The sequence below is a fragment of the Halichoeres trimaculatus genome, unplaced genomic scaffold (genome assembly GCF_033239565.1).
Source record: "Halichoeres trimaculatus isolate MK-OKI-2021-1 unplaced genomic scaffold, fHalTri1.1 fHalTri1_scaffold_23, whole genome shotgun sequence".
Lineage (NCBI taxonomy): Eukaryota > Metazoa > Chordata > Actinopteri > Labriformes > Labridae > Halichoeres > Halichoeres trimaculatus.
Genome location: NW_027437201.1, coordinates 14971320 through 14990578, shown reverse-complemented (window position 1 = coordinate 14990578; position 19259 = coordinate 14971320). Strand labels below are relative to the sequence as shown.

General features: G+C 41.1%; 1 protein-coding gene across 4 annotated transcripts in view; it reads left to right on the top strand.

Annotated features, from left to right (window-relative positions):
* ca10a (carbonic anhydrase Xa) overlaps positions 1-14902 on the top strand; it is a 437188-nt gene extending 422286 nt beyond the window's left edge. For 3 of the 4 annotated variants that reach the window (XM_074663964.1, XM_074663962.1, XM_074663963.1), the window contains exons 6-10: positions 2133-2228; positions 8667-8739; positions 10699-10853; positions 11089-11263; positions 13922-14902. In XM_074663964.1, the coding sequence (XP_074520065.1) occupies positions 2133-2228; positions 8667-8739; positions 10699-10853; positions 11089-11263; positions 13922-13944 (522 nt within the window). In that variant the 3' untranslated portion in view covers positions 13945-14902. The remainder of the gene's footprint in view (positions 1-2132; positions 2229-8666; positions 8740-10698; positions 10854-11088; positions 11264-13921) is intronic. The other variant, XM_074663961.1, reaches the window with a different exon arrangement.
* The last annotated feature ends 4357 nt before the right edge of the window (positions 14903-19259 follow it).

The window sequence follows — 19259 nt, the reverse complement described above, 5'->3', positions numbered from 1 at the left end:
TACATCGTTTACGAGAACAACATTCAAACTGGGCTCCTCCTCCTTGGCTCAGTGCCAGTGGCAGCGCACACCCATTGCCTCTGACCGGAGCTACATGAACAAACTCACTAGCCCAGTAACCATCTGTAGCATAGCATTGCTACATGGGAGAGACTTGATAACCGTGCACTCGTCTTGGTATGTTAGCACAAGCTAATCACGGGTATTTGACTCAAATCTGCTCAGTCGAAAGCCAACTTGCATAGCTCTTCATCCCCTGCACTCCAAAGTGCCTGAAAACAAGTGAAAGTCTAGCCAAGCTTCACCCTCGTGTAGGAAAGAGCTTTATCTGTTTGGCGTCTTGTTTGGCATCTTGTTTCACTTTGGTTGTTTGATTGTTTCTCTGTGCTACAGCCACTATTTTAGCTGCTCAGCCTCTTCCACTCGCCAATCAACACGCAAAGTCACCACGCTTCCTCTCCACCCAAAACATCCCAAAACAAAAAACGAATCAACATACAGGCTGGGGAGGGGTTTGATGCAGACACAGACACTGACACATGTACAGAAATTCCATATGACTAACAAGATTATTCCTGTAAAAGATGAAATTTTATTTCTTTAGGAAAATCCTGGAGACCTACCTTTAACCTTTTTGTTGATTAAGTCCAAAAATGCACAAGATATTTAACCAGGATCTCCTAATAAACATTTAAGGTTACGGTTCCTCAGGGTGGGAAAGCACGTAAGCTATTGGGCAAAGAAAAAGAAAGGAAACCATTCTTATGTTAAATGCTTTCAAATTTGTCATGTTGCACAGTATAACACAACTTTTGTAAAACATAAAATAAAAGCATGTAGCATTCTAAAGGTGAATTCATTTTTTTGTGCAGCTCGTTCTCTCGTCTGTTTTATTCATGCATTTTTTGAAAATTCTTTTTTAAAAATGGTGGTTTACTATGTGGAAACAGCAGAGAGCAGCTTAATACCTCACAAAGTTAACCATAAGCTTTGTACAGGTACCAAACTGAAAGTCCTAAAAAGAGATGACACTGGAAAGAGAAACACCGGAACTGCAGAAGAAATGATCCTCAACTCTTTTTGTGTCTTGAAGGTTTGAAAAGCGAGCAGGGAGGCTTCATTTAGTATAAATCATGTTAAAAGTAAAAGACTGAAGCAAGCTGCTCAGCTGGCAGCCCTTAAACATATTATGTGACTACGAAGAATTATGAAAAATGCTTTCTTTGGAAAAATGTATTCCTTTAAACAGGTTTAGATTCTCAGTATGAGGCTTACTCAGTTTGAATGAGTCTGAATTTTTAAACATGTCCCTAATAAATGTTTTAAAACTGAACAATAAAAGGTTGCATCTCTACTTAATTTGGCGCGTTAGCCCATAATAAAGCATTCACTGATTTGTTTACGGGTTTGAATCACCTGTCTCTATGTCATGTATTTATTCTGCATCCGTCACTTCTACAAGACAAGTCTGCAAAGATTCAGTCAAGTAAACGAAAGTCACCTCAGGGCTCTCTCAACTCAAGGTCCAAATCTTCTATATTTTAGAGGACAGCCATAAAAAAATGACAGACATCTGCTGGTCTTTGTCAGAACTCTCTGTTCACAGGCTGTTTGTTGGAGTACTTTTCAAACCAGGGAGCAGTTCCCACTTTTTATGAGTGAGAAGTTGAGAGGCACCGCCTGCCCACATCCAAACATCATTAAAAAAGCAGGAATATAGAGCAGCTGGAGAGGACGAAGCATCTGCGTCAGTAAACATTAACCTCATGCTGGGAGACGGTTTATCTGCTCTCACCTCTGAAAGCAGAGCAGCTTTGTATGAATTACTCAAAGAAAACTCTTCTTGTCCCTGAATCTGTCCACATCCACACAGAGAGTAAAAATGTTCAGAACATCATCTTCTTACATTACATTAGGTGCCTGAGATATTATCCTGTATTGATTTTTTCTTTTAGATTATCCGACGTGATGCAGCACGGAGGGGATTTAGATAAATGAGGGACCCTTTGGCTTGTGAGAAATAGATTTTTCAGGAAGGTTGTAGAGTCCAAGGTTTCTACTTCTTTGTGCTCACTGTGGAGTCTGATCTCCTGTTAATAACTCTACATGTCCTCTTTCTGTGTGTGTTCCAGGTTCAGCTGATCCACTACAATCACGAGCTGTACACAAACTACACAGAAGCTGCTAAAAGCCCTAATGGACTGGTCATAGTGTCTATATTCATGACGGTAAGACTCATACCTCTTTGGATTCTGCAACAGAAGCTGGTATATCATTGTAGTTTAATTTAACCAACATGAATGTCTTCTTTAAGTATCTTCAAATGCTTCAAATCCTTAAATCTGGTCCTTGGAATTATGTCAGCTCAAGCTACATTTGATTCACAGTCTGAAGCCTGTGCAATGCTGCGCCTTTTTTTAACCAACAGAGAGCATCGGTTTGACGTCAATACTGATGACTCAAAGCTCTCCTAAAGGATACAAAGAAATAAACACAATAGTGCATATTTAGTTTAGTTTGACGACAACATAACAACATTAAATTTCTATGCTGTGACTTTTTGGGTGCCCACACTTTTTTGGATTATCGATGATACTGTGTTTTAATCTAACAGGATAATTAGACAGAGAAGACTTCCAGAAGTCACCCAGTTGACTGGTTGTATAACATAAAGATAGGTGACATCCCTGTTATGCAACAATGAGTCCAAAATACCCCTTATGATGTGCAACCAGAGTCTGTGCAGCAGGAATCAGCTGATGGAGCAGCAGGATTGTGTCCTTTCTCCACGCCAAAACATGCAGATTCCTGAAGTCAACAGCAGTCATGTGTTTGCATTTCTTGTTGTACTCCTTTTGCACTCTAAAAACCTGGTACATGAAGCCTCATTTGTCAACGAAGCTGTCTATCTTTACATTAAACCCCTGTTAAAGCATCAAGCTGATCATTTAGAGTAATATTCTCAAAAAAAAATTAATGCTTAGTAATATCAGGTTGGGAAAAATACATTATGACACATAACATGATTTAGAAACATTTATACAATGTTTGTTTTGATTTTAAGGAGGCAGGCCTTGTAACCTGCACTCCAGCCAATCCGCAGAGAGAGCTCTAAATGTTAATGCCACTTATTAAAGTTTACAGTCCAGGCTAGAGAGGCGTTTTGGCACAGCCTTGCAGACTGTTATCCCTATCTACAGCAGGAGCTACATCACTTTCTTCTAAAGGTAATTTGTTTGGGTGCAGAGGGAACCTGACCTGATGTAATTAGTGTTGGAGCATTACAGGGCAGCTACAGTATACGGTGCAGAGAGGAACAAGCAGAGCAAAATGGAACAGAGCAGAGCGTCATGTTCAGAACAGACGAGACTCAATTAAACATGGACCAAGTGTTCGTCTAAGTGGTTCAGCGCAAAAAGCCTGAGATGGGCACAAACAAGGAGGCTGTGAAACATCAGCAGCAGCAGCATTCAGCATTCAGGTTTCAATTATTAACCCTTTGAAAAGAAGAAGATCCAGTTTCTGTCATATCTGCAACCCTCTTTTTCAGACCCTCGTAGCTTAGCTCACCCTTTGACAACAAGGGTAGACATCTGTCCTTTATCATCCTATGTTCTTTTCTGCGCATTTGCCTCATTGTAAAGTTAAATAACTCAAAGGCAGCTGCAAAATTTCTGGAAAATGCAGATATGTTAGCTTTTAAAAGTTCTGCAAAATGAGACCAAGAGGAGCAGAAATACCTACAAAGACGGCGGCAGACTTCCCCCCTTCAGTATTTCGAGGGTTAACTGAATCAGAGTTGATTCTGCTTTGTTAGTATTCTGATCTCATGAACCTTTTAGACTCTAAATAGGCTGATTTTCTGTGTTTGCATCCCGTATCCACATATTGGTTTAAAAGAAATCTGTCAGGAGCCAAATTATCCCTCAGCACATCGCTCCGCTCTCCTGCTCCTCTGTGTCTGCCTGAAATCTTCTAAACGTTCAGCTCAAGAGCTCACATCTCACAAACAATTAGCAATCCAATTATCCTGCAGAGCGGAGCATTGTGCTTCCTGGCTTTGTGTCAGAGGCGGTGGTGGCAGCACTCCCCTGTCTCTTTGTTGTATGAGAGGTCTCCATCTTGAATGAGAGGCTCAGAGATCAGAGAGGCGGCCGACGCCCTCCGTTAAGAAATACCAGGGCGGAGAAGTTCAGCTGCTTGCTGCTAATTAGCTCCCCAATGTCGATAGGACCACTGTGTAGTGTGGAGATGATGCTGACCTGGGTCGACTCTCCTCCAACCAGCAGGAGAGAGAAGTCAGGGGATTGAGCAGAGAGGAGATGTGGATGTGGAGATCTGGGAGACGACCCTGCAGATGAACATAACTCACGCTGCTTTTTCAGGAAATAGTTATTGCAAATGGGTTCAGATTTAAATGTTAGGGGTGTGGCTTCTTTGACTGACAGCTGAGCTGCAGCTGGTGGCTGTTTCTTGAATTACTGGAAGTTACCGTCAGCTATCAATGTGGTGTTTGTCTTCATTGGCCTTCGTAACACCTCTGCAGAAATCCATGAACAACGTCACTGAGAGCCTTGTTTTGATACTGTGTTAGATGAGTCACCTGTCAGAGTAGGAATTTGACAACCTTGGAAGAGGATGCATTGGAGTGTGTTACCTCCCCACTGACGGGTCCTCATTTGTGGAAGTTAAAGCGATGAGTATAAAAAATGTGAAGTATCCAAGGAGATTAAAATCATGCTGATACTCTCTTCAACACCACCCACTCACTTCTGAGTCTTCTTCACTAATGTATCTCCTCCCGCGCTGTCTTAAGCATGTTTGACTGGGTCAGACTCTTCAGTAGTAGCACTGAGCAGGCAGGTGCTCATTAAGCACCTTTTTTTCTCACAGCTTAGGATCTTTTCTCTCACTTTTCTGTGACTCATGCTCTGCACGGCCTTGTTAGACTCCAGATACCAGTGCTGTGACTCAGAATGCCAGGGAGGCCCCCCTATTGAGGAGTCGTGTGGTACCATTAAGGACATCAGGGGGTGACTGCAGCCACACGGGGTCCCCATTGGAAACAAGAAAGAGAGACACCAGGCCAGCTTTTACAGTGAATTCTGCTCCCTGGTTTACTCATTCATCAATAGACGAAAAAATCCTCCCGATGTGTTTTTGGGTTGTCTTGTCTCCATCTGACATTGAGCCATATGGTGCTAAATCTGTACTTCTCTCACACCTAATGTGCAGACGTTCCTGGAAAAAAGAGACAGATTGACTGAATCCCCTCTGGTGCTTTTCGAGGAAATGATAGCAATGAGAGAAAATGAAAGGAGGAAGACTGGTGAGCAGCTTGAGTGGCTGCTGAAGGCGTGAGAGGACAGAGATCAGGTCACAGACTAACACGTTTCTGTTAAAACGTTTCTTTTAATCGCTTCACCAGAAAAAACGTACCAACAATCTGAGTAGGAAAAGATGCAGGAAACAGGGAACCTAGAGGAGTCAAAGAAAGGTGGAGGACATGAAGTGCGGAGTTTCTGTTGCCTTGAAACAAATTTCTCACACCTGGAAGCTGCCCCGTGCTCCTTAGACTTCACCAAATAAATGACATAAATATCAGTTGACTCAGTGACATTTAAAGCTCTTCCTGAAACACTTTATCAGAGAGCTTTTCTGACATCACATCCTGTTTTTGGTGACTCTGTTCTTTTGTTTTTTTCTTGGTTTGATTTGTTGTATCTTCTCTGTTTTGTGCATTTATGACACCTTAAATACAAAGACAGCTTCCAGCTGCCTGAATTGTTGCTCTGAAATAAGGTACACCTCTACAAAGGCAAATAAACATTCGTAGTTAATAAATTGTAACAAGGACAGCCACTCACAATTCAAGATGGGTAAATGGCAACCCAAGTTGCTCCTTTGGACACGCCACTGATCAAGAGCCAATCAGCAGTGTTATTTCTTGTCAGGGTTAATCCAGTATGATGCAAGGTCAAAGGTTATGATGCTGGACTGAAATTATGAAAATATTGAAAGTTCTGAGGTTTCACTCTGCAACCTTCCAGCAAATATTGGGCTTTGGCATGCTTGTGCTCTTGCAACAAGTTTGTGCTGAAGCATAATGTTCCTTTTAGATTTCTGTAAGTTCTCCTTTTGAGCCCACTACTCTAGGAGTGTCCGATTAAAGTGGGTATCCAACCGTGCTAAGGCTCTGGTGGTCAAAACTCAAACATCTTAAGGATTTGTCAAAGTATTATGCCTAAACTCAATAATTTAGATGTCTAAAGTAATAAAACATCACAAATGAATGTGTTTGAGGATAAAGTAATAAAGACGTGACACTTTTTTCCCTGAAAGTTAGAGGTGGGTGATACGGTGAATTTTGGTATCGATCCAATACCGAATAAATACAGGGCCAGTATCCCGATACAGATACTGATACCCATACTGATACCCATACTGATACCAATTCTGATACCGATACCAATACTTCTTAATATTTAAGGTTGCTGTACCATCAAACTGCGGACCTTAAGGTGTTTTTGTAATTTTTTTCTTTTGATTATTTTGTTAAAACCCAGGACAGAATTTTGAAGGTGACTACAAAATACTTCAGTGTCATGATGAACATTTATGTTCAGAAACAATACAACAGTAACTAAACAAACTTTCTCCAAAACATTGTTGTGTCAAATTCTTTTTTTAAGGAAAAAAAAGTGCAAAGAGTTATCACTATAAGGTAGAATTAAAACAAAGTCTTTTTTAAGGTACAGAGTTGAAGACTAAAATACTATTATATATGAATATAAATTCTCTCAATATTGCTCTCATTTTTAAAATAGTAAAGTATAAAGAATAATGACACTAGAACAAATGTTTAAAAAAAAATAGATAAACGTCTTTTCTGTTTGCTTGTTTCCCTGGTGCCGCTGAGCTGCTTGACGGTGCATCATGAAAAATCAGGAAGGGGGAGCGCTCTGACATAGCGGCACTTACACAGACACAGTCACATCGCCACTTATAAAACTGCAGCTGTCAGTGCATTCAGGATAAAAAATTTAACTAATATATCAGTCTTTTTAACTGGTATCTTTGGATATCAATTCCAACGTTGGTATCGATATTACCGATATTTGGATCGATCCACCCACCTCTGCTGAAAGTCAACTTATCTATCCATGATTTCAGTCCTGTTCATCAGAACCTTTAACTTTATCGTACAACAGATAATGCAGACAAAGTCTTGGTGCACGATAAGACTGGGACATCAGGATATCTGGATTGGATTTTAATGACTATCTTGATCCATTCTCTGTAACCTGATCCAAACAAACCCAAAAAACATGGTTCCCAGAGAGAGAACATGAGGCTCATGCTGAAATAAAAGATGTGTTAATTCTACTTTTTATTTTTACTATGACTAGATTCAGGCCTCAGACATTAGTGTTGTTATATTTTTCATGGTAAGACCAAGCTTTATTAGCTTTGTGTTTCCAAGGCAACTAATGAAAAGTGACACAGTAAAACCATCTTCACGTCCATTGTTGCCGCCCTCTTCTTCCCAATTAGCTCCTCACTGCTCTGCCTTGGTGTCCTCTTACTCCACACAGCTGCCGGAAAGAAATGTCATCTTAATGCTCCTCAGCTGTTCTTTCAAGCATCCTCTGTCAGGGAAACTGCACAATACTCCACAACTGGTTACAGGCAAGCAGGGGATCATTTGAACATCGCTGAGCCAGATGGCTAATTCCTCCAGTCGCTGTGGTGAAACGTGGCTTCAGTGTGAAGCAAACACTTGCTTTTCAATTACCACAAACAAGCATGTGTAGGACTCAGCCATATGGTGGAATCAGTCTTGAAGTATCCGTTAAATATTTCTTTGTTTAATGTATGCACAGCACACTAAATATATGCAAAATCACAAGGGAGTTTGAGCCAGGTTCATTGAGATTCATTGTTTGCTTGCATCTGACAAATATGTCATGGCCTTGTGTTTTATTAGACCACAATGCAAGCAAACTATTTGAATGCGTAGTTCACCCTTCACTAAGAAGTGCTTTTACCCTACTGAGAAAAATCCTCCAAACACAAGTCAGCATCTCTACTTCCTTTGATTTGACTTAATGAAAGAAATGTAGGAAACAAAACAAGGTGGAATTCTTGCAACTAAAGTTGTAGAGGGACTTTTTATGCAATTTAGATTACAGAGACTTTGTAGAAATGGATTTTATACCTGCGAGTATGTTCAAATGAGTGTAATATCATCTAAATGTGAGAATTATGAATGAGAGTTAAAGTTACATCTTGAATGGTCATGGCGCATGATTGAAAACTTTTTCTGCTGTGGTATAACTTCATGTTAGGTCAAGAAAACAACACATCTACTTTAAAAGAAAGGATTATTTCTGTCATGGCAGGAGAATGTGTCTTTGAGCTGCTTTAATAGTTTCCTGTCAGTGGGAGCTGTTATTTTCCAGAAGGCAAAGCAGCACTACAACAGAGAGCATGAGCTCCTGACTGTGAGACTCCATCAGTGGGTTTAGATGTTATTGTCGATGGTACCAAGCTGAGTGAAGTGATTTTTTTCACATTCAATGGACTCTTTATTCATGAAATGATCTCTCCTTACTTTAAGAAATAACCTCACCTCCTTTAACCCTCTGCTTCTGTCTTTAATTCAGATTGCTGAGGCTTCAAACTCATTCCTGAACCGGATGCTGAACAGAGACACCATCACGAGAATAACGTATAAAAGTAAGTCCTTTTTAGTAATCATAGCACAACGCATGTCAAGGTTTGTGGAGTGTATAAGGGCAGAAAAACACTCCACGTCTAGACTCTTCAGGCTTGTTAGCATGTCTTATGCAGATTTTTACCATCTCTCTACACCTGTATGCATGTTCAGCTTCAGGCAGACAATCTCGACAGTCAGATCCAGAGCTCGACACAACATCTAATAGCTGATTATACAGCTTTGCTTTGGAGGAGGGCTTTGTTTAACAAATGCTTTTTAAATGTTAAAGCATCATAAGTCAGTTTGAAAGCTGTATCTGAAGGGATGTTGCAGGACCGGTTGAGATGCCACCACAGGAGCTCTCCATAGCTGGAGGAGGCAGTTGGTGAGGCGACGTGTTCGACAGCTGCTCTCCAGAGGTTTTCTCTGCCAGACTGCGGTACTGGAAAGGCAGCATCGGCACGGAGATCGCCCGGGGCTAGCATGAAAAAAAGAGACAAATAATTGGATTAATGGGGGGAGCAGGAGCGGCTAGATAAACGCACTGACCTCTTGTGGCTGGGAGGAGTCTCTGAGGTACTGAGGCTGCAGGCGAGGAGCGTAGACAGGAAAGGGGGGAGGTCCTCAGGGTGCAGCCGGAGGAGCTAGAGAGGAGCATGGAATCTGACAGCTGTCAAAAGTCCCTCAGATACACTGTCTCACATATGCTGACTCACACACACATAGACACACACACACATACACACACACCACCCCCTCATGAGTCCTCTGGCATATCTCTATAACAGTCAGTAGTGCTTCTGGCTTCTTGTACACACATGTACACACAAAGATGCTCATGCACCACCCAAAAAGAGATTTTTTCTCATCCACAGGATCAGAGTATCAGAGCTGTGTGTTATGAAGGAGGTGGGACGCTAACAGCAGATAAAATGAATCAGAGTGAAGTTTTGACTTTTTTTTTCTCTTAAATTCGACGTATCGTGCTGTTCGATAATGACTCAAAGCACAGTCGAATTAGCAATAAAGCTGCAGCGGTCCATCACAGTGACCTTGTCCCAACAGGCAGTCCGTTTTGTCGGCGAGGCCGAGCGGATGACAAGCTTTTGAGAGCGTGCTGCTGGAGTGTGAAGAGGAAGAGAGCTGCAGTCTGTCTAATTAGCGTCCTGACAGAACAGACAGTTTGAATAAAAGAGGTTTTGTGCTGCAACACCAACAGCCTGTCATTCACAAAGCGGGAAATGATATGTGAAGCAGGAAAGTGAGAGAAATTTGTTATGACAGATGAGCTCGGTGCTTGATGAGTCGAGGGGCGGATGAGTTTACAACCTGCACACTAAGAGGAGGATGTAAGTGGTAGAAATTGTAATTCTGGAAGCAGGAAAACAGGAATTAAATGGATGCAGTGAAAAGAAGATTTTTCCCAGAGGCCAGTTATATTTCTACGCCTGGTTTAACCCTAAAAAATGATAAATATGTTGTACGTTTGTGTAGGACGTTGCCAGTTATTTTGTGTTTGCTGCTGAAGTCAGGCCTCTTTCTTCCTGCTGTGTGTCTCTCTGCTCCTCCATCTGTCACAGCCTCAGTGTCCCTGCTCTCATTAACAGGTCAGCAAATACTGACACTGTAAAGTCCCTTTGGCATCAGTTCAAGATGCATCGGTTTCATATCCCCACGTATGGCATCATGCAGACATATGATGTTTATCTAAAAATAAAAGCTCCCTCAAGATGTTGGAGAATTCAGATAACTCATGCAACTGGGATTGCAACACAAGCTTATAGGCTTTGTGCAGCCAGAGACCTGATTGATGGTCTGTTTGGTGGGTTACAGAGCTGGAAAGATGCTGCTCTTTCTAATACTGGCTGTAGAAGATGTGACTGATGAACATGTTTTGCAGAACGAGGCATGTTCAGTTTATCTGAAGCTGCAGCAAAGAATTCATCTTTTCATCTCCTCTTGTTTTTCCTTTTCCACAGATGATGCATATCTTCTGACCGGTCTGAACATTGAGGAGATTTACCCAGAGACGAGTAGTTTTATCACATACGACGGATCAATGACCATCCCACCGTGCTTTGAGACAGCCACATGGATCCTGATGAACAAGCCGGTGTACCTCACACGCATGCAGGTGAGCCTGAGCTGCAAACACACAGCTCACAGAGAGCACAGGGGATTGACTGTCTCAGCCCAGGATTTCACTGTGACAGTGAAACATGTCACCTGGAACAGAGGCTTTTACTCTGAAACTTTTCAGCTTCTTCTTTTTGTCAACTCCTCCATCCATGCAGCCTGAAAAACAGTGCAGTGGATCAAAACTCCTGGCTCCACTTTGACTCACAGGCCTCTCTCTGTCTCCATCTTAGATGCACTCTTTGCGGCTGCTGAGTCAGAACCAGCCATCTCAGATCTTCCTGAGCATGAGCGACAACGTTCGTCCTGTCCAGCCGCTTAACAACCGCTGCATCCGCACCAACATCAACTTCAGCATGCAGGGCAAAGACTGCCCCAACAACAGGGCTCAGAAGCTCCAATACCGAGGTACTAACACAACAGCTGTCCCTGACTTTCACATTTCTGCATGTGTTTACATCTGATTTAAGATCCAGGGATGTCACTTGAGGATTGCACAGCTATTGCACATCTGCAAAAAAGCCCAGAAAGACAGTTTATAATTCACAAAATGCCTAAAGGGTGAAATTCTCCACAGCACTGCAGAGTGAGCAGTTCTGTGTGTGCCAGTGGTGTTTACACATATAAAATATACATGAGTCACTCATTTGGAGGAAAAAAAGGCAGCTTCTCTTTGCAAAGAAGTGTCACAGAGGTGTGATGGTGGGAGTAAGTCATTGCACAATGGCGCCAAAATCTGAGGCAGTAACCTCAGCATCACAGAAGCTGGATCTTGGCGCTCCTTGTGGACAAAGTAAGTAGTATCTAGTCCCATTATGAACTCTAAAATTTCAGATTTGGTCATGTTTAAAAGTTTGTTACTGGATTAGGGATGAAGATTTAAAACCTTGTTTTATTAAACCTAAAAATCAATGTTTAAGCTTATTGATTCAGCTGTTCAGCCTCGTGGGTTCTATAATGTTGAGTAATATCTTGTTATGATCAAAGTTCTGATGCAACAACATGTCTTAATCATCAAAAATATTTCTGAATACTCAAGTTCCCAGCCAAGGTATGAAACTTCAAGAGAAAGGAGTTTTATGCAAGAATGATGAAAGAGATTTGATGTTTGGGTACGTTTTACCAAAGTAGAAGATAAAGAGGAAGTAAAATATACTCTCTTTTGCAAATAAATTGTTCAATGATGGAGAAACAACCTTCATGGCATAGCATTTTAGCATTGGGTTTCTATTTAAGCCAAACTATAGAACATTTTAGCCTCAGATTAAAAAACTCTGTTAACTCCAGCTGCTGGAGGAAATACATCTGGTATTATCAAATCTGTGGCTAGCTGGAAAACCTAGTTAGCATGATATGTTTAAGGTCCATCCCATCAAATGACCATAAGATAGAGTTTGATTGAATTCCATCAAAAAGGCAACTTTTGTTACAAACATGTTTGTCTCATTTTAGCCCAAACAGTAGTTGACTATTAATTGTTCAACAGCTAAGATCAAGTCTGAGCCCAGAGCTGGAACTCAGCTTGTGAATTGTGGATCACAAACTGCTGTGCTAAAGAGCCGGAGAGTAGAAACAGGCAGTCTGGAGTCAGCCGGTTGGACCGTCAGAACACCTGTTTGGAGCTGACTGACAGATCTGGAGGTAGAAAACTGGCTTGTCACAGCTCACTGCAACCTGCAGCCTGTCATCGCTCCTCTGTCTCAGCCAATATAAGCCTGGGCAGCTGCTGCACAGTATGTTGAACCTCGCTCCTCAACCGTAAATATGTTAAAGGAGAAAAGGTACCCCCCACCCTCTGCTATTTATTGTGTTATTTTTCACTCAGGATTTACTGTACTGAGGCCGACACACACCGTGATCGTCTCCCCCTCTGTTCTGCTTCACTCCTCCTCCTCTAAAAATGAATTCTTATTCTGTGCAGCAGCTGAGGGAGATTTCAACCCTCCCCACCCGGCTCAGACCCTCCTGATCGTCAAACAAACCTACACACACACATACACTAGAGACCCTCAGAGAGCAGCCCGAAAAACAAAAACACATAAAAGCAGCAAGGCTTGTGTAATTGTTCCGGGATTTAAAGACCTTCAAGATAACGCGTTAAGGAGGGAGAGGTCTCATTAAGAGGGGAAATACGTCTCTGTGGTGATTTGTGTAAGGTCAGCCTTCAGAGAGGGAGACATCCCCCCCATTCAACCTCAGTCCTTCCCCAGAGAGGGGATCAAACCTGTTGCTGAGGAGGATTTAGTGACGTTAGTATGATACTCATGTGGAGCATTTATGTGTTTGCTTCTTGTTTTATTTCTTAAACCTGAAAATATGATAAGGATACTGCCTGCTGAAAATGAAGAGAAGATTTCATAGTTGACAAACAAACATCAGGTTAAAATGTTCAAGAAATCCCCTTAAGTAGGTAAAAGTTCTTATTCAAAAAGACAAACACTGTTTTATGCATGGCAACAGTGAAGGAGGCTTCCAGAATGCTGGGCTCTTGGATGCCAGGAGGCCTTAAAGAGATAAGTTCTTGCAGGAAATATGCCATAAACTATTTGATTTATCTAAACAAAATGTTCCTCATTATTGTTTAATGAATTTTAGTCTTTTAATTTATTTAGTATCTTTTTGTATTTTCTGAAATATTAGAGAGATTTATTGTACCTTTAATCTTGCATCCTTTTTTGTATTTTTGTTTTTCTTTTCATTTAACCTGTATTTTTTTTTTTTTATTGCATGTTTTACTCATTCTTCTAAATTATAACGTTTATTCCTGTTTTTTTTCTCTCTCTTTTTTTTTTTTTTTGGCTCCTGCTGCTTTCGGCTGTAATTTTCTCTCAAGGCTGCCACTCAAAGCACAAAAGCACCAAATTCACACACACACACACATATCCGCACGCCAACCAGCTTTAACCCCGAGTGCCACTCCTTTCAAATTGTATGTTATTGTTAAAGATGAAATATGGTGTGTACAGGCATGCTGTTGGTTGGGTAATACTGGAGAACAGTTGAACTGTGCAGAGAGCCACGTATATAAATCAGAATTCTCACTCCTGTCCTTCTCCTCTCTTCCAGTGAATGAGTGGTTGCTAAAGTAGCCTCCCTTGGATGAGCATGGAGATGAATGTCAGAGAGAAGAAGCGAGACGAGGCGAGGAGAGGATGGATGGATGGATGGAGGAGGGGATGATGGGAAACCGGTCTGCATCTCATCTCAGAAACCTTCATGGCATTGTATAAAGACAAACACGGACATTAAATGAATTAAGGAACTTTGTACTGCGAGCAGAGACTCTTCTTTTCATACATTGAGAACGGTTTGACCCCTCGGCGTTACACATGCTAACAAGCCCTTCCCCCCACTGTACAACTATATCTATATGGACATTTTGATACTTTTTTTGGGAGAAAACCAAAAACAGGACCCTTGGAAGCTGAAAAAACAACATGGAAGCATTTATTTGATAGCCTCCCAACCACAAGGACAACGTTGGGACTTGACAGCCTTTGTACATAAATTGTTGCTATCCTGGGAGAATCCAAGGACTAAGTCACTGCCCCCATCCCGCCGGTGAAGATGACACTCACACGGACGTTTCATTACAGTCACCAACAAGGCATGCGATCAGAAAACCCGACCGAGAGGGAGCACAGCCTTACCTTTTCATCTCCAAACCAGAGTCATGTCATGGGAGACGAGTGAATATTTACCGGCTTTCTTATGGCCTCAGAGCAACCAGTGTCTTGGCCTCGTTTGTACATATTATAATTATCAATACAGCAGAAAAATGAATATGTAAAGAAAAGTAATGATTAACAGTCAAAAGATATATAAAGAGGATTTTAAAAAAAGAGAAAAGTTGAGAATTTTAAAAAGCTTGGCGCACTTTGAACTCTGGAGCAGTCTGAGCTGATGCCTTTTTTTCTGTTTTCTTGTTTACAATGGTCATACACTGTGTTTGAGTAATGTTATCAGCCCAATAAATGTGTCTGGAAAGTTCACTTTGGAAAATGCTTCACTATATGAGGATCTGACCTATTGTACCTGTACCTGTTTTGTACTGTTCCATATTAAATGTGTTGATATGTCAATATTCCTCCTCAGAGGCATGGTCAATGATGTGGACACAGGGTCACACTGGGTTTGACGGGCAAACTGGTGAACCAATCAGGACCAAAACAGTCCAGACTTGACTTAACCAGATCCTTGTTGTCTTTAAGTTGTGAGGTTTGGCCTCCTTCAATCAGACTTGGTTGTCCAGTTTATCCCATGGGAGCTCAATCCGAGTGAGATGCAGGAAATTTGAAGACCAGGTATGAAGTTTGAAGTTGTTTTTCAACCAGATCAGAGACTCTAACTTTAGTTCTGGGGTAACTGATCTCCTTTCAGGTGTTGACTAATCCATCAAGCCAGCACAGTGCTAACAGGCTGACTGTGGTGCTGTACACAAAGATGTTAGCTTGTCCGTCTCCTTTCGTTTTCACTAAAAGTTGTTGTCTTACTGCCCTCTACTGGTCTGGCAATGTGTTGCAATAGCCTTTATTTTTCTCTCACTAACCTGTCAAACAATGGGTCAAAGGAACCATGTAGCTCTTTGGAGTATTTTACTTGGAACTAAAAGTGTCCTGACCATCTGGTCGAAGAACAGCTCAAGTCAACACCTCCACGGTCCTCCGAGCCGTCTTATTCAATGACTCCATGGTCTGGTTTTGAAGCTCACAACATACTAACCTTTTTGTAGTCTGAAGCTAGAGCTCACTTGATCTTGTTTTTAAAGAGTTTGGCGAGTTTTTAGTCAAGATTTTTCTCTGACCTGGCACAACAACAAAAACATATCATATGCATACTAGGTTAGGGGAAACACCTAAAACTCAATTGATCAAGCTTAACTCAGATTCTAAGTGGAGAAATGAATGGTGATGAAATACATTCGACAGTCCAGGCTTTCTCCAAGCTGTTTGCGTGTCACAGCTGAAGATTCCCAGCCACACAGATGAAGCTCCATCTGGGCTGCCGTGACCTGTCAAAGTCTCTCAAATCACTCCGGAAGTCATCAGGGGACAAGGAGAGAAGAAACATCTTCACCCGGCCTTGTAAAGGTTCACATCTCTTACTACAGGATCCATACTGCAATGTTTATCTGTCAGGAGCTGAAGAAGAGTTCATCCTGGAATCCAATCTGGTCCACAAGGGGTCAAAATAGAGGGAGTAAGTCACCTTACCCACGAGACACGGATGCATGTTTGTGCAAGCTTTGTGGTCCAACATGGATGATGGTGTTTGGATTGAACAGTAGCGTCCTTGAAGAAATTTCTCAATCTCTGCTGAAAGCTTTCATAAGGGAAAAGTATTTTGTGGTGAAAGGTTTTACTCAGATCTAACAGTGGCATAAAGATTAAATATTTTACTCTCCATATTCTTCAACAAATACCGCCCTCACCCTCTCTTATTAATCATAAAGACAATCCTGAAATATTTCCGCACACCAGCAGAACACAGAAATTATTACAGCTATAAAAATTTAATAGTGAGACTTAAGTCTTTAATCTTGTCAGGTTTTTTATTATCCTTTTTAATTTGAGCGTCCTATTCCTAAAAAGAATGATCCCCTTTTATTCTAAATTGCTGTAATAGCTGTTTATTTTGAGGAGCCTGTAAACCTTGAAAATCAGACTGCTTAGCATGCTAAAAGGTTTTTTTTAAATCTCCTTTAAAACCTTTAATGGTCTGTTTTTATTGGATAAGTGTGTGGTACCAAAGCAGTGTACAGGAAAGCCTTTTCAGGGATGCATTTGGAGGAGAAAATCCTGGAGAAATCGATGAATTCTTGCATTTTTTGGCTGTTTTCTTCACATAACTGGATGACTCATCTTTAGAAATACAGCTTATTAATATGTATTCCTCTAAACATCACAGATAAAGCAGAACAGGTCTTGATAGATTTGCCATCCAGCTCAGCCGTGTGTGTCGGTAAGGAAGCCGCCATGTTTTGTCTCTTTGTGCTCCATCGATCCCCTCCTCCCTCCCCTCCTTCATTATCTTCCAATCAATCCAGGATGCCTCTTCTTGTATCCCTGATGTGCTGAGAAATACAGCCTCAAAGCGTGTGGGAGTGCTTGAGCACCTGTGCGTTTTCTATTTGCGATGTGATCTCTGCTTTTTCATACTGATCTGTAATGAAAAGATAGTGGACGGGGGGAGGAGGTTGACGCCGCCCAAGGTTATGGAGGCCGTTATTCTACCTGATGTAGGAGATGTAGGACTGAGCCAAAGCTAGAGAGCAGATAATAAATACGCCAAATGATTCAATGCTAACCCCTTCTCCTCTAAACCGCCTCCACATCCCCACGAATAACCAGCTGATCCTGCAGTGGATCTCTGCAGACCGTGTCACTGCCTGACCCTGCCAAAAGGAGTGACTGCTACAAGGCGTGTGTGAATGGCTGCACTCAGATGTTCAGGGGGGTGTTTAATGGTGTTACATTAATAAGAGCATAATAAGGCGGCAGCACACAGGGAGCTGGAGAGGGAAGGAACAGCTGCCGAGCCAAATCGAAAATGTGCAAATCCTGGACTGACGCTGACTCCTGAGACACACCTGCCCAGATGTGACTACAGCAGCGCTGCGCTGAGGCAAGTTTCTCTCCTTCATTTGATTTTGGGACCAATGGAGTCAATGCCTTAGGAAATAAGAGTCTTATATCTAAGACATTCTTATTAATTCACATTTGTGCTCTTTTCACAATTTTTCTGAGCAGCATGAAACAGATGGCTAAGTCTGTGATGGATGTTGACATGTTGCACAGGTGATGCAAAGAGGTGATCTTGCAGGGGATTTATGTCACAGCACATCTGATAACTTTAATTCTAGTTCCACAATCCCTTAAAGAGACCCCTCAGCAGAATATACCCTCTTGATGTTTTGCAGATTCCTGTGCTAATGGATATTTAGGAAGTGTTTATCTACACAATAGCTTATGCAGAATTTCAAACTCTCCGTCTTTTCTTGTTTGCTATAATTGCAGTAAGATCAGTTGCTTCTTAATTTAATTTTCTGCACCATCTCTAAAGTGACAGACTCAGATTTTATGGTAAACAAGCAAAAATCACAACAAGACACTCGTTTCTGAGTCTAAACCCAGAGTTTTATTTTTTCTCACAGCTCCATCCATCAGCCGTGTTGTATAGCTACACTTCTCTTAAGCGATAAGTAATGTAAAGATGATATTTCAGTGACTTTCCTCCGCTCTCAAATCCACCCTGACATGATGAGTGTGGATGAGCTCTATAATCGACTTACTCTATAATCACCAGCTTCCTCTGAGGCCTCAAAACCTCTGAGAGCCATAAAACCCACCCAGGACCAGCATTGCTCCGTCTCTGAGGATGCTAATTAATTTCACCATTCATGTATTCTCTCCCCCTCTGCAGCCGGCTGCCTTTCAGACTTCTCTTTATCCTGCAGGATGGCCGTATTACATACATGGTTTCATTAATTTGACTGTGGTGAATTCGGCTCCCATGATGCAGCTGCTTTGTGCTGCTTTGACATCACATATTCAATCAGCCCAGACTTTCCATTACAGCCGGCCTTATTTTAAGACCTTGAGAGCAGAGAACATTTGTAATACGAAAATTCAAAAACCAATTTATTTCTGCTTTTATAAAATTCTCCAAAATAGATTCTCAAAGTGAATCAGCAGCATTTAGAGTAAACCAAGGACTGTTTTTAAAGATTTAAAAACCATTCGACCGTGTAGGGAATAGAGCAACGTCAGACACACAACTTGTGCTGTGGGGATTCGTGTCATTTGAACAAACACCTGCAAACAGCCTCTAATAATATTGCTGTCAGTTGAAGCTGGGAGATTCCTTGAAACGCTTCAAAGTCAAAAAGATCAGAGTATAGGATTAAGCATTTGTGGTAAAGAGGGCAAATCACCACCACTGGTAGTTTATTTATTTTAGACGGAAGACTTTTTTTTAATTTTTTTATTTGTTTTTGTTGTTGTTGTTGTTGTTGTTTTTCATTACTTTTATTTATTTTTTTAATTACGATTTATTTGTTTATTTATTTATTTTGGAGGGGGGTTAACATTCTGAATTTGGATCCTTGAAATCAAGCATCTTTTTTTTCTTTTTTAAAGACTTAATCTTATTCATGTTGACCTAAAAATGTATGTACCATACAAAAATGAAAAAAAAAAACGTAAAGCTAAATAAACACGTAATCAGAACAAAAAAATAAACAACAATAAAAAATACTGTCAGCCAGCATGCCTTTTAACTTTCCTTTTTTTTTTTCATCAAACAAAAGAAAAACAGAAAAATCAAAAATAATTCCTTACTATAGTTTTCATTAGTAGTTTTTGTTTTTAATTAATTAATCAGTTAATTTATTTATTTATTTATC